Below are 12,602 nucleotides of genomic sequence, written 5' to 3'. Positions count from 1 at the left end.
TTATTAGTGTTAATTGTGGGAATTAAGGGCACCATATATCCTGGTGCAGTTCTCAGCCTCCCTGAGGGGCAGATCTGTTGTTATTGGTCTTTTGTGTGCCTTTGCATTAATAAAATCTATTAGCCCTGAAATGCCGCCTTCCACACAGAAGTCTGGAACTTCACAACCTGTAAGTGGCATTTTACTCAGAGAAATTTTACTCAAGTATCAAACACACACAGAGACATACAAGCTTCAAAACAATAAGGACAAAAAAGATGAGACCCACAGTGTGCTATTGTTCTCTACTTTCATAGATGGGTAAAAGTGCAAAAAGAAGAACCAAAAACCTCTCTCTCAGTCATTCCCCTCAATTTCTCTGATGGAAGAAGTCTGTTTGGATATCCAAGCCTCATATTACCACAATAAGATCAAAACTTCACGTGATTTCAGTGCAAAATTGAACATACCCCTCACTTGTTTTACAAAAGCAAGCAGCATGCCTTGTTTCAGGTGAGCAATTAAGCCGAGCAAATAGAGAACTGGTTTCACTCCAGTGACCAGCAGGTCACTTTGCTGCCCTCTCCCAGGCTCTAGGGCTGCTTAAATCCCTTCTCCTCCCTCCGCTTTGGTGTCACCCTTTGCAGTCAGGAGCACAGCCAACACTGAGCCCGGGCTGCCCGTGCCAATTCATCAGGGCCCCTTGCTCGAGCAACCACTTAACCAGGGAAAGGATGCATTTCTTTTTTGAGGTTTGAAAATCGTACTAAAAGGAACTGTTTCAGTGCCTGCACATAAGTAGTATTTTAAAATGAGGTAAATTATTCTATAATTTTAAGGAAGATAAAATTTTTCTTTCGTTTTCACAACTTCCTACAAATGCTTTTTTTCTGATGTATGCTCTGCATTGATTTTGCAGAGGATGTGTAATTGCAAGACTTGTTTCTGAAGGAGGAAAATGAAACTTTTTATAGCATTTTCAAGCTACTCATAAAAGTACTGTATTTAAGCTAGGCCTAATTTATTGGGTTTATTGGTAGTATTGCTATTGTTATAAGGTTCTAAAATTAAAGGTATCCCATCTCAGGCTGAAAAACCTGTGGAGATCCTCAGCTTTAACAGTAATTTTCTTCTTAATTTTCTTTGACTACAGAACTCAGAATGTCTGTTCTCAGTCCTCCAACATAAGGTAGGAGTATCTCCTAAATGCAAAGCAGCAGAAAAAGAGAATAAGAAAAAAAAGCTTGATTCCCATTTTGTCCAATACCTTTCTCCTATCCCTTTAACATTTTCCTTTGACCCTGAACCTCTTTTTCTTAAAAAAACTCCCATCTTTCCGTGTACTTCTTGTTAGCTCGTGGTTGTAGCCTGACTGTAGGGCACGACCGGTGAATCATAACAGCAAATGTCAGCAGCGAAAGATCTCCAGCAGCCCATTAGCTGTTTGAGTTCATCTTTATTATTTACTGAATGACCGTGAATAATGAACAAGTTGCTCTAAATGATTACAGATTTGTGGCTGAATCTCTATTAAAAAGGGAAAATCAGTTGAAGCAATTACAGAATTTATTTACAAGGAAAAAATTCCCTTTGTCTCATTAATATTACATGGAATAGATGTTGCAACAGTGAGAGAAATAGAGGTAATTGGTGCAAATTGATTAGGGATGCAAAAAATGAAAACTCTGAAATTACAGAGAAGTGAAAGAAATTCTTTCCAAATGCTTCCATGGAGATATCTGCCCTAGTCTTTGTGGGTTAGACTTATATGAACATCAGCGACTTACAGTGTTGGAGATTTTTACCCAAGTTGTGTTTACAGTCAGTATTTAGAGGTAAATTAGGTTAGGTGAATCCCATCCTAGCTAAATACAGCTGATCTTTTGACTGTCAAGCCTAATATGTGCTTGAGTTTGGGCCTAATTTTTTTCTGAGGAAACTGGATCAGGTAAGGAGTGCCACTGGTGCAAAAGTCTGCAGCTTTAGGCATGTCCTTCTCAATGTAAATGATAATTCTGTAGCTATCGTATAAATGGACAGAGAAATCACAAACTGTACAATTGAAGGGAAATACCAGCTCCTAGTACACAGATTGTGTAGCAAACAACAAAAGGAACCTATCCTAAAATAGGAAAGTATCCAAATATTTTTTTCTCTTGACATTGTGGAGCACATGTGGTGACGCCTCTTCATGCATTTACTTGAGCAGTTCTCTAAATCAGATTCCATTTTAGGGTAGTCTTGAGGATTATGTAAGAGCAAATTGTGGTTTTATCTTTCCTGCTTAAAGAAGGAATGTGGTATCAGGAGTCATGTTATCAGGCATTATCCAAAGCCTTATACCTGTTAAAACGTCATGTTCAGCATCATATTTAACTAGCTCTAATTATCTTCTCTCATTGCACAGTCAGAGGTTCCCCAAATTAATATGGCCATTTGAGTATTTTTAGGGAAGAACCTATTAATGCTGGAGGGTTTTTTTACAAAAACATGCTATAACTAAAGCTCATGATGGAAGTAATTTGTAATATTCAATGACCTCATTTTATTCTGTTTTGCTCACTCAATGCTAATGCGTATGATGCCATGTGAAATTCGCAGACAAGCCTGTCTGCAGGACTCATGGGAGCCATAAATGGATTAAACCTCTCACTCCCTACTTTGGCAAGTGATCAGTTACATTTAAATAAAGGTCAGTCTGTCTTTACAAAGAACACACTGAAAGCAAGCTTAATAGCTTTCCCTACTGGGCCTAGAACATAACTATTTGAAGCATAATTAGCAATGGGGTGCCAGTCACTGATTGTGCTTTTTGCTTGATTTTATGTCTGGGGAGTTCCAGTATTCCCCATTAGCTTTAAGAGGGGGCACAGTGCTAGTTATCAAATTGACAGTCTTGACCTGGCCTCTGAAAGCAGCTGTAAAACACTGTTGGGGAAAATTAAGATGAATGCCAAAGCCAGGTCTGTAATACTGCTACAAATTGGACATTTGAGGTCCATGCCACTACTCTAAATAACAAAATAGGCAAAATATCTGATATACATGAGAGTATGGATGGACTTCATTACACTAAACACCAGGTGATAAGGAGGTACACCAGCTGTCCTATTGTCTCATCTTATGAGCTCTGTATTGTGACTTCTTTATAAAATACTCCATACCTATTCTTTTCAGAATAACAGAGTGACCAGTCTGCCATCTGTCAAAATACAGATTTCAAGAAGGGTGGAGTGAATCAGCAACAACTGCCCCTACAGTAAAAGGTGCTGACCACAAAAGGGTTATTTTGTGAAGTTAATCAAATATTTAGCCTGTATGAGGCATTTAAGAATAAACATGGTTATAGACTCACAGCATCACCGAATGGTTTGGGCTGGAAGGGACCTTCATGATCATCTAGTTCCAACATCCCTAATATATCTTGTGGTGTTCCAGTTCTTTAAAATACCTCATTTGCTTGGCGTTTATGGACTGGTATTTATATCCCTGGTAGCAAAAGTGATAATTGTCTACAGGGGAAGAGAACAGAGCTGATACAGCAAGTTTGGTACTCTGCAGACAGCCTGAAATTCTAAGAGAGACCTGTGAATTACCTTGACCTTCCTGACTGGAGCATCAGCTTCAAAAGTTCAGTGATTGCACTTCAGTGTTATCAGCAACTAATTTAGCACTGATCATTTTATCTACTACTATCAGAAAAGATGGGTAAGAGCAAAACACAGTGGACTGACTTTTGGGAATTTCTGGAGATAATCCAAGAGCAGACCAGAGAAGCAGACAAGTGACAGCAAAATCAGCAAAAGAATAAGGAGGAGGAGGAATTAAAATGCAGCAAAGAGGCTGGGATTATATGGAAAAGATATCTTAAGTAAAGATGAACGTTATAATAAATTATTATGAGAAAATATTACCATCTCATATTTAAGTGTGATACAAAGACTATATTCTGTTTATCTCTGTGTAAATCATCAAACTACATTTACTTTAGCTCCTCTCACCTGGTAGATGGTGAATGGCTGCATTCCCAGCTCAAGATCACTACCAGAGAGCAGAGGTCTGTGTCCTCCAAATGCATCTTCACAACATAACAACTGTAAGAGGAAGATGACCAACCAGGGATTAAAATAAAAGCATGCACTTTTCCTGATTCACCTGCACTTGGGGGTTAAAGACAGGATTTTATACCATTCCTTTTGTGAATGGTATATCCATTTTAAGAGTCAGTTAAATACATTACAAAATGTAGGCATTGCCAAGAAATATAGGGCTGTATTTGGTTTTATAAGCTCTCAGATATATAAAGAAGACTAATGCCTTAAGCAGCTCCATATCAGTTTTACTATTCTCCTTCTCTAAAATTTATTTGTTCTTTTATTGGTTTGTTTCATTTCTAGGATTTCTTTTTCCTGATGGAAAATTTGTACAGGAAGTGGAGAAATCAGGAACGGGTTTAATTGATCATTTTCAGTTTATGTGGAATTTTCATTTTTTACAGATTTTCTACAATGCAGCCAACTAATGCTGTGCTTCCAGCATAGGCACTTCAAGGTCGTATTTCTTTGTTTTTCACCACAGGTCAGATATCATCACCAGGAAAAACTAATTTGAAAGCATCTTCCATCACAGGCATTCGGAAATAATGAAACAAAACAGCCAAGCAGAGTAAAAAAACCCTGTTTCTTTAACCCTTGAATCCTGTGCCAGCAGTGCAGAACTCTCCTCAAGCTCTGGCAGTAAGGCTTGCTAGGCAGGTAGGAAATGCACTCCTGTGGTTTACACCTCCATAATCATTTCTCTCTTCTACAGGACATTTCCTTCAAGCACTGGTAGCATCCAGCTGTGTCTCCTTGGAGCCTTTTAGCATGTGAACGTTACTTTCTTCTGTGTAATTCGGGATTTGAATACATTAAACACTGCCTTTGTTCTCTATTGTAGGTCATGGGTTGTATGGGACTTTTGAAATGTTGTCCTCCTGGAGAAAAACTAGAGAAGACCAACACGTTAAAGAGAGGACTGCAGCTGTATTTGCAGACTCCATGCTCTCGTTTTCTCTCACCACTGCCATGTACCTGGTCACTTTTGGAATAGGTGCCAGTCCCTTCACTAACATTGAAGCAGCCAGGATTTTCTGCTGCAATTCCTGTATTGCAATTTTCTTCAACTACCTCTATGTACTCTCCTTTTATGGTTCCAGCCTGGTGTTTACTGGCTACATAGAAAACAACTACCAGCATAGTATCTTCTGCAGAAAGGTACCAAAGCCAGAGGTATTGCAAGAGAAGCCTGCATGGTATAGGTTTCTTCTGACAGCCAGATTCAGTGAGGACACGGATGATTCAGAGGAAACGAACACTTACGAGAGTCATCTTTTGGTGTGGTTCCTGAAACGCTATTATTGTGACTGGATAACAAACACTTACGTCAAGCCTTTTGTAGTTCTCTTTTACCTTGTTTATATTTCCTTTGCCTTAATGGGCTACCTGCAGGTCAGTGAGGGGTCAGACCTGAGCAACATCGTAGCGACTGCGACTCGGACCATCGAGTACACAACTGCCCAGCAGAAGTATTTCAGTAACTACAGCCCGGTCATTGGGTTCTACATCTACGAGTCAATCGAGTACTGGAACACCAGTGTCCAGGAGGACGTGCTGGAGTATACCAAGGGCTTTGTGAGGATATCTTGGTTCGAAAGCTACTTAAATTACCTTAGGAAACTCAACATATCTACTGGATTGCCGAAGAAGAATTTCACTGATATGTTGAGGAACTCCTTCCTGAAGACCCCTCAGTTTGCCCATTTTTCAGAGGATATCATCTTTTCCAAGAAATACAACAATGAAGTTGATGTTGTGGCCTCCAGGATGTTCTTGGTGGCCAAGACAATGGAAACCAAGAGGGAAGAACTTTATGACCTCCTGGAGACCCTGAGGAAGCTCTCTCTCACCTCCAAGGTGAAATTCATCGTTTTCAATCCATCATTTGTGTACATGGATCGTTATGCCTCTTCAGTGGGAGCCCCCTTACAAAACTCCTGCATTAGTGCTTTATTTCTGCTCTTCTTCTCTGCATTCCTGGTGGCAGACTCTCTGATCAATGTCTGGCTCACTCTAACTGTTGCCTCGGTTGAATTTGGAGTTATAGGTTTTATGACCTTGTGGAAAGTGGAACTAGATTGTATTTCTGTGTTGTGCTTAATTTATGGAATTAATTATACAATTGACAACTGTGCTCCACTGTTATCAACCTTTGTCCTGGGCAAAGAGTTCACAAGAACTAAATGGGTGAAAAATGCCCTGGAAGTGCATGGGGTAGCTATTTTGCAGAGCTACCTCTGCTATATTGTTGGTCTGATTCCTCTTGCAGCTGTGCCTTCAAATCTGACCCGTACACTGTTCAGGTGCTTGTTTTTAATAGCATTAGTCACCTTCTTTCACTGCTTTGCCATTTTACCTGTGATACTGACTTTCCTGCCACCCTCCAAGAAGAAGAGGAAAGAGAAGAAGAATCCTGAAAACCGTGAGGAAATAGAGTGTGTTGAAATGGTGGATATGGATAGCACCCGAGTGGTTGACCAAATTACAACAGTCTAACTTGATTTGTTGGTTGCTTTTTTACACTAGGTCTTACTGAGAAAAAAAAAAAAAAAAAGAAACCAGTACTGACTAAATGTGTGGGGACAGGAAGATTGGAGGTTTTCCCCTCCCTCCTCTAAGCTAAATCCAGGAATATTCAAAATTATGGGAGAAATTAAAAATAAATTTTAAAAAAATAAAAAGAGCTGGGGTATTGTACCTTGCTCAGTTCCTGTAACAGGTAATATGGGAGAATTTGCACACCCATGCAAAGAGAGGTTAAATTTTAGATGCATGAAGTAAGATCTAATGGAAGAAGTTGGGTTCTTAAGCAGTCGTCTGCATCGCCTGTACTGCAGATGCTGCAATTATTGTGGCTAAACCAAATCATGTTGAAAGGTCAACTGTCAAGGCTGAAGTAGCACTAAATGTTCGCTGGATGTAAAGGCTTTACAAACTTTCTGCACAGCAATAACTCAAGTCAGTGAGTCAGCTCTTATAAGTCTTTGCCATCACATTTAATATTTCTTTTCTCCCCTAATCTAAACATTTATGCAAGACTATATTAAAGATAGCAAACTGTACTGGGAAAGAAGGCAGTACACAGCAACCAAGTGCTTTCCAAACACCTTTATGTTATGAATCTTTTTTTTTTCTAAAAGTATCATTATTTTAAAATTGAAAATCATCCCTTGTAACATTTTTAATCATGGTTTTATAGCTGTTTCTTTTTCTTATAAAAACAAAAAAGAACAAAAAAAGGAACAAAAAAATCCATGTGACTCTGTCACTCTAGAAAATATATAATTCTATTTTATACATGTCTCGCTACTAGTTAAACATGTAATCTGCTTTACCAACTGTAATTTTGTTAGCACTCTACTAAGACATGTGAGTGGATCTAGCAGCAGACAGAAGATGGTGTACTGAATATTTCAGCACCACAATCCATGATACAAACCTCAAATACTAAAATGTCATCAAGAAAGTGAATGTTAGGGCTCTTTTAGTGAGAGCCTATTTCAGGCCATTCACTGGTAATGCACACTAAGAGGATTAGTGGGCAGTTTTACATAATGTATAACTTAATCCCTCAATCTTCCTAGAGTACCTGTAAAGCAATAGACCTTGCAGCTATGGGCTCTTCCAGGAGACAGTAGACAGTAAGAGTTGTGTGGAACAAACTGAAGGTTGGGACTGGTTTAGCAGCAGCAGGTTTAACAGTGTCCCCAAAGAGCCCATATCTAAGGGGCCTATTAAAAATATCACATGTGAGAGGGAAAAAAAAACCCAACCCCAAAAAAAAAAAAAAAAAACCAAAAAAAAAAAAACTTAAAAAGATTACACTACCGAGTCTTTTTGGAGCCATGAGTTCTAAATCAATAATTCTGTCAGCATCTGTGATGTGGAGTAAAACAGATAAAGCAGCATCTCTTCCCTCCTCCGCCCCCTCCACCCTTGAGAGCAACAGGCTCATTACTGTAAGGTTTTATCATGTGGTTGAACCCCAGTGGGGATATGTAAGCCAATTCTGTAGGTTTTGCTGAGTATTCTGACCATACATTGCCTGTGAAAGCCCAGCAGCAGGAAGCTGGCTGGTGTGTGTCGGGTGGTTTCGTACGGACTGTTGCCGTGTGGTGCAACATGAATGTATTCCAACCAGGCTCCCTTTTGCAGCTCATCTGGAAACTAAGAGTACTTGAAAAGTTTTCAGCATCTGGCACAAAGTTTGCTTCAATGACAGTATCTGGAGGGGAAGGGGTATTGCAAGAGCCATGGGGCTTGGAGCACTGGGAGCACCGTGGCTCGGGAGGCTGCCTGTGGTACTGAACAGTCACTAGGATGTCTGTGCTCACAAACCAGGATGTGCTTCTTTACATGAAATGTCTCTATACCATCCAAATCCCAGCGACCCTCAAATGCCCTGTACAAAACCTGCAAATGCCACCTACTGAATATTAATTTTCCAGCAAAAAGATATTTCTGAAGCAACCTTCCTAGCAGAAAATAAGATAACCAGATATTTTGCCCTGAAGCAAAGTATTACTTTCTCACTAGCAAAAGAAATCAGCAGAGCAGCTGGCAACATTTACTTTCCCCTGGATAAGTCCCTTCCCTGACCAGAAGAAAGGAAGCTGTGTCCAGGAATGCACAGGCTCTTTGCTTAAGTAAACAACAGTTGCTTCAGTAGCAGCTGGGAAGCTGTAACAACAACTTCAGCCTTGGCAGAACACAGGCAGACACCTTGAAGGCAGCCAAATGAATGTAAGGCTAGGAAAAAGATCTGTTTCCCCTGTTTTTTTAGACTCAGGCTTGGGGCTATGTTTTCCAGCCAAAAAAATATTCCTTAAATATACTTCATTGTAGATTTTCTGTAATCGTCAGTATGTTGTTTAAATACCAGTCCCCCTGTCCCCTGGCTGTTCAACAGGCAGCTGCAGTGGCTTTTAAACTTCTGAGGGCATTAGCAAACTAGCTGAGAGTTACAGAGGAGCTGCAATTCCTCTGCAGTGGTCTGCTGACTTGTGCGACACTTGGAAATGGGCCATGTGTCAAAGAGGTTGTTTGTACACTGCCGAGAGGAATACATGGCAAACACTGATTTTACACCTCTGCTCTCCCTCATGCTATTCACTTGCAAACACCAGGCGCCAAGATAGTTACCATAAACCTCCTCACATCTAATTGCAGTGCATAGACAGGAGCATCTTTAAAGAGATGTCCAAAGACGAGCTTGCAGTTTCACAGATCTCTTATTAAATCTCACCATGTGAGGCCTTCAGAGATCTTCAAGAAAGGTGATGAAACCAGAGATAAAATTACTTCTGTATCTCCAAACCTGTCAGAAAGAGGATATGGAGGCATTCCTGTGACAAAGTGCTGCAGAAGAGGTTTGAGTGTCCACAGAAGGCAGGGTGAGAAGTCATGCAGTGCACACCCTTGCCCCCAGGGCAGAATCGACAACAATTAAATAATTTCTGAAAGATGTTTGTCCAGCCCATTCCTAAAAGTCTTTTTAAGGGCAGATTCCTTTCCCAGTAATTCCCCCCCAATGCCATGTTACCCTCTCTAGTAACCAGTAACTCCTGCTAGCCGTCCAAGACTGGGATGGAGAAGAGGAGCTGTGCCCCTGTCTACACAGGAATAGGACAGGCAGGAGACTGGAGCATCCCCAAAAGAGACAAAACCCAGAATAGAGCCAAAACCAACTTACATACATTTTTCACTGTGTTTCACATCAAGCTGCCATTCTGTTCCCCAGCACTGGCAAGGTAGAGCCATGGAAGTGTCCAAGGTGCACTCAGCCCAGGTCCATGAGACTTCGGCCTGATGGGTCTGAGGGATGCACCAAATGCTCCTTCTCTGCAGGTAGCTTGAATACCTCAACATGAACCACGTTCTCAAGGTTTCAGACTATGCTAAGCCACTTTGGCCTTCCTCCCCTTCAACTTTTTCCTCTGGAGCAATTATCTCCACCAAAGTCAATGGACCTCCCTGCACTGATTGATTAGTAGGTGCAGATGCAGCGCTCTGTTCTCAGTCCAAAGCACTCCCAGTGGCTAACTGTGCGTGAGATTTTACCTTTACTGGTGAACCTCCAGTTTGGAAGACTACCTAGGCTTAAGCAGATTTTTGTCATACTTTTATGTGGCTTTTTAGCCCAGGTATCACTGTGGTTTTGTTTGCAATATAGATGATCCAATTTTTTATAAAGGCAGTGAGTAGAACAGAGTATTATACACTGTCAGGCACTGACTAAAATCTAACAGTGAAAATTTTAGCTAAGGCTAACAAGACTATGTAGGACTATGGCTCACTGAGCACATATATCTTCTACAAACATTAAAATTCCCATACAGTAAGGTATGGTGTACAGTATATTTTTATTACATGGTAAGCATGGGGAAAAAGAGCCAACCTATGCATATGGCCCTCATATGGCATATGGCCCTCAAGATCAATCCAGTTTTCTTGTAATATAACTGCTGATATTGTGCTAGCACAAGTCCACTTTCAATTTACAATTACTCTAACTGGAGAAAAAAAATAAAATTTGTTATAGCTGGAATAACTATGCCATAAACATTAATTGATGAAGACAGAATTTTCTGCTTGTGGAAGTGTTCTAGTTAGATTAAAATTAGAGCTGGAATTGTTGAGAAAAACCTATCTGTCAAAGAAAAATAACTTCTTTTCCAAAGACAAGCAAATACACTTATTATGGTCAACTTCATCAACCTGGAGGGAATACAGTACCAAAGTGGCCTGAGGTTATGTTGAGTCACGAGAGGATTCACATCTGCTCTCAGAAGCCTTCTGAGCCAGCGCTGAATTCAGGTAAAACATGTACTGTAAATTGAAAGGTGTACTTTTAAATGTTTCTTTCTAGGCTGACTGTCCTCCTGTGAGCCATGAAATCCCACATCAGCCAACACCTTTATTTTTATTCAAAGGGAAAACAAAACTAAGTGATGGCACGACTGGGCAGAGATCAGGGGAGTCCAGAAGGAAGACTGGCTTCTCTGAAAGCCAGAGAGAGCCAGCAAAGCAAGTGGGTTGTGGGAGAAGACCTGGTGACTTCAAAACTTAGCAAAATGGTGTTTTTTCCTACTTTGTTAACTCAGAATGCAAATAGTGTGTTCAGGGAGCCACGGGGAAGGGAAGCTGAGTAAGCAGGAGTCAGCTGTGGGTTTGCTGTGCACTCCAGTTACAGTCGCTCCTCTGGCATGGTTGGGAATTGTCAGCAGGATGGGAATTGGGAGGGGCAGGGCTGACACTGCTGTGTGGGCACTGGGGATGCCAGACCAGGGACTGTGGTGGTGCCATTTCCCTTGTCCCCATCCCACAGCCCTGCCCAGGGTTCCCAGGGTGTGCAGCCTGCAGAGAGCATCAGCTGCCGTGCAGGAACAGTTCCTCACGATTCTCACACTGTGGCAGCACTGCTGGTGGGTTTTGCTGAACCAGTGCTTTCATGGTGAGGCACAAGCCCCGTAGGAAACCACTTTCTGGAAGCTCTTGCTTAGGAAGAATTACCCAGAGCCTTTTCCTCCCCTGCCTTTGCACATGTTAAAATCCTGATCCATAAAAATCAGATTGTACAATTTACCTATGTAGGGACAAAGTGTATTTCTTCCATGGCTTTATCCCTACATTTATCACTAAAAGTACCTGTAATTCGTTTTCTTATAAACATTGTGAAATAAGTAAGCCTTTCTGGGGTACACACAAGTCTGATGAGAAGGAGGTGGGCAGAGCCCCCTCCCTTTCCCAAAGGTAAGAAGCATCTTCCACCCATGGCAAGGCACTACACCATAGCTGCAGGGCACCCCTAGTAACCCCAGCTCAGTGCAGTGGGGAGGGCAACCTTATTCCCCCTCCCCAACCTTATTAGAGAGCAGGGAGAAGCTTTAACTCCAAGCTGTGGGGGGAGATGAGCCCCCAGGAAGCCCTTGTGAAACCCACTCACTGCCAGGAAAGCGCAGTGGCACTTCTTGTTTGGTTGGGTTTTTTTTGAGAAAGAGATGGCAAAAGTATCCCAGGAGGGCATTTGAACACAAATTCCTCTCCATGGTGCGTGGGTTGGAGCAGAATGGCATGCCCTGCCATGCCACCCCTTGCCCTGTTGTCCTGGCACAGCTTCCTGCCTGGAGAGAGGGCACCTCAGCATCACGTGCGCCTGCCTGGGGCAGCCGCTTCTCAGGCACAAATCGTTCTGATGTCGTTGGCATTCTGCAAGTCATTACCTTTTTTTTAATTTTTGGGAAAAACAAAACAAAAAAGGTCGGCAGAAACAATTCTAGATTATTAAAGCTCCAAGAAGTCTTAATCTGTGCATCAAATAAATGGCTTGCAAGATGTCAGGGGTTTTCATTTAGGCTTTTTTTAACCTATTTTTACTATTTTTGTATTAATTTAGGGGAAAAATTGTATAATGAATCTCAATGTATAGCATAAGCCTAAAAATAAAATGGCTGTCTCTCTCTTTGCTTCCTGTGCTCCCAAACTGCTACAGAAATCCCATGCCATCGCCAATGCAACAAACTGATT

The 12,602-nt window shown here is 41.3% G+C and overlaps 1 protein-coding gene across 1 annotated transcript in view; it reads left to right on the top strand.

Moving 5' to 3' along the window:
• PTCHD1 (patched domain containing 1) overlaps nt 1–7,319 on the top strand; it is a 34,337-nt gene extending 27,018 nt beyond the window's left edge. The window contains exon 3 of the mRNA XM_039714397.1: nt 4,918–7,319. Within this exon, the coding sequence (XP_039570331.1) occupies nt 4,918–6,572 (1,655 nt within the window). The 3' untranslated portion in view covers nt 6,573–7,319. The remainder of the gene's footprint in view (nt 1–4,917) is intronic.
• The last annotated feature ends 5,283 nt before the right edge of the window (nt 7,320–12,602 follow it).

This window comes from Passer montanus, unplaced genomic scaffold (genome assembly GCF_014805655.1).
Source record: "Passer montanus isolate IOZ18808 unplaced genomic scaffold, ASM1480565v1 scaffold3, whole genome shotgun sequence".
In the NCBI taxonomy this organism is placed as follows: domain Eukaryota; kingdom Metazoa; phylum Chordata; class Aves; order Passeriformes; family Passeridae; genus Passer; species Passer montanus.
The sequence above is the reverse complement of the archived record's forward strand: the minus strand, read 5'-3'. Positions and strand labels throughout refer to the sequence as shown.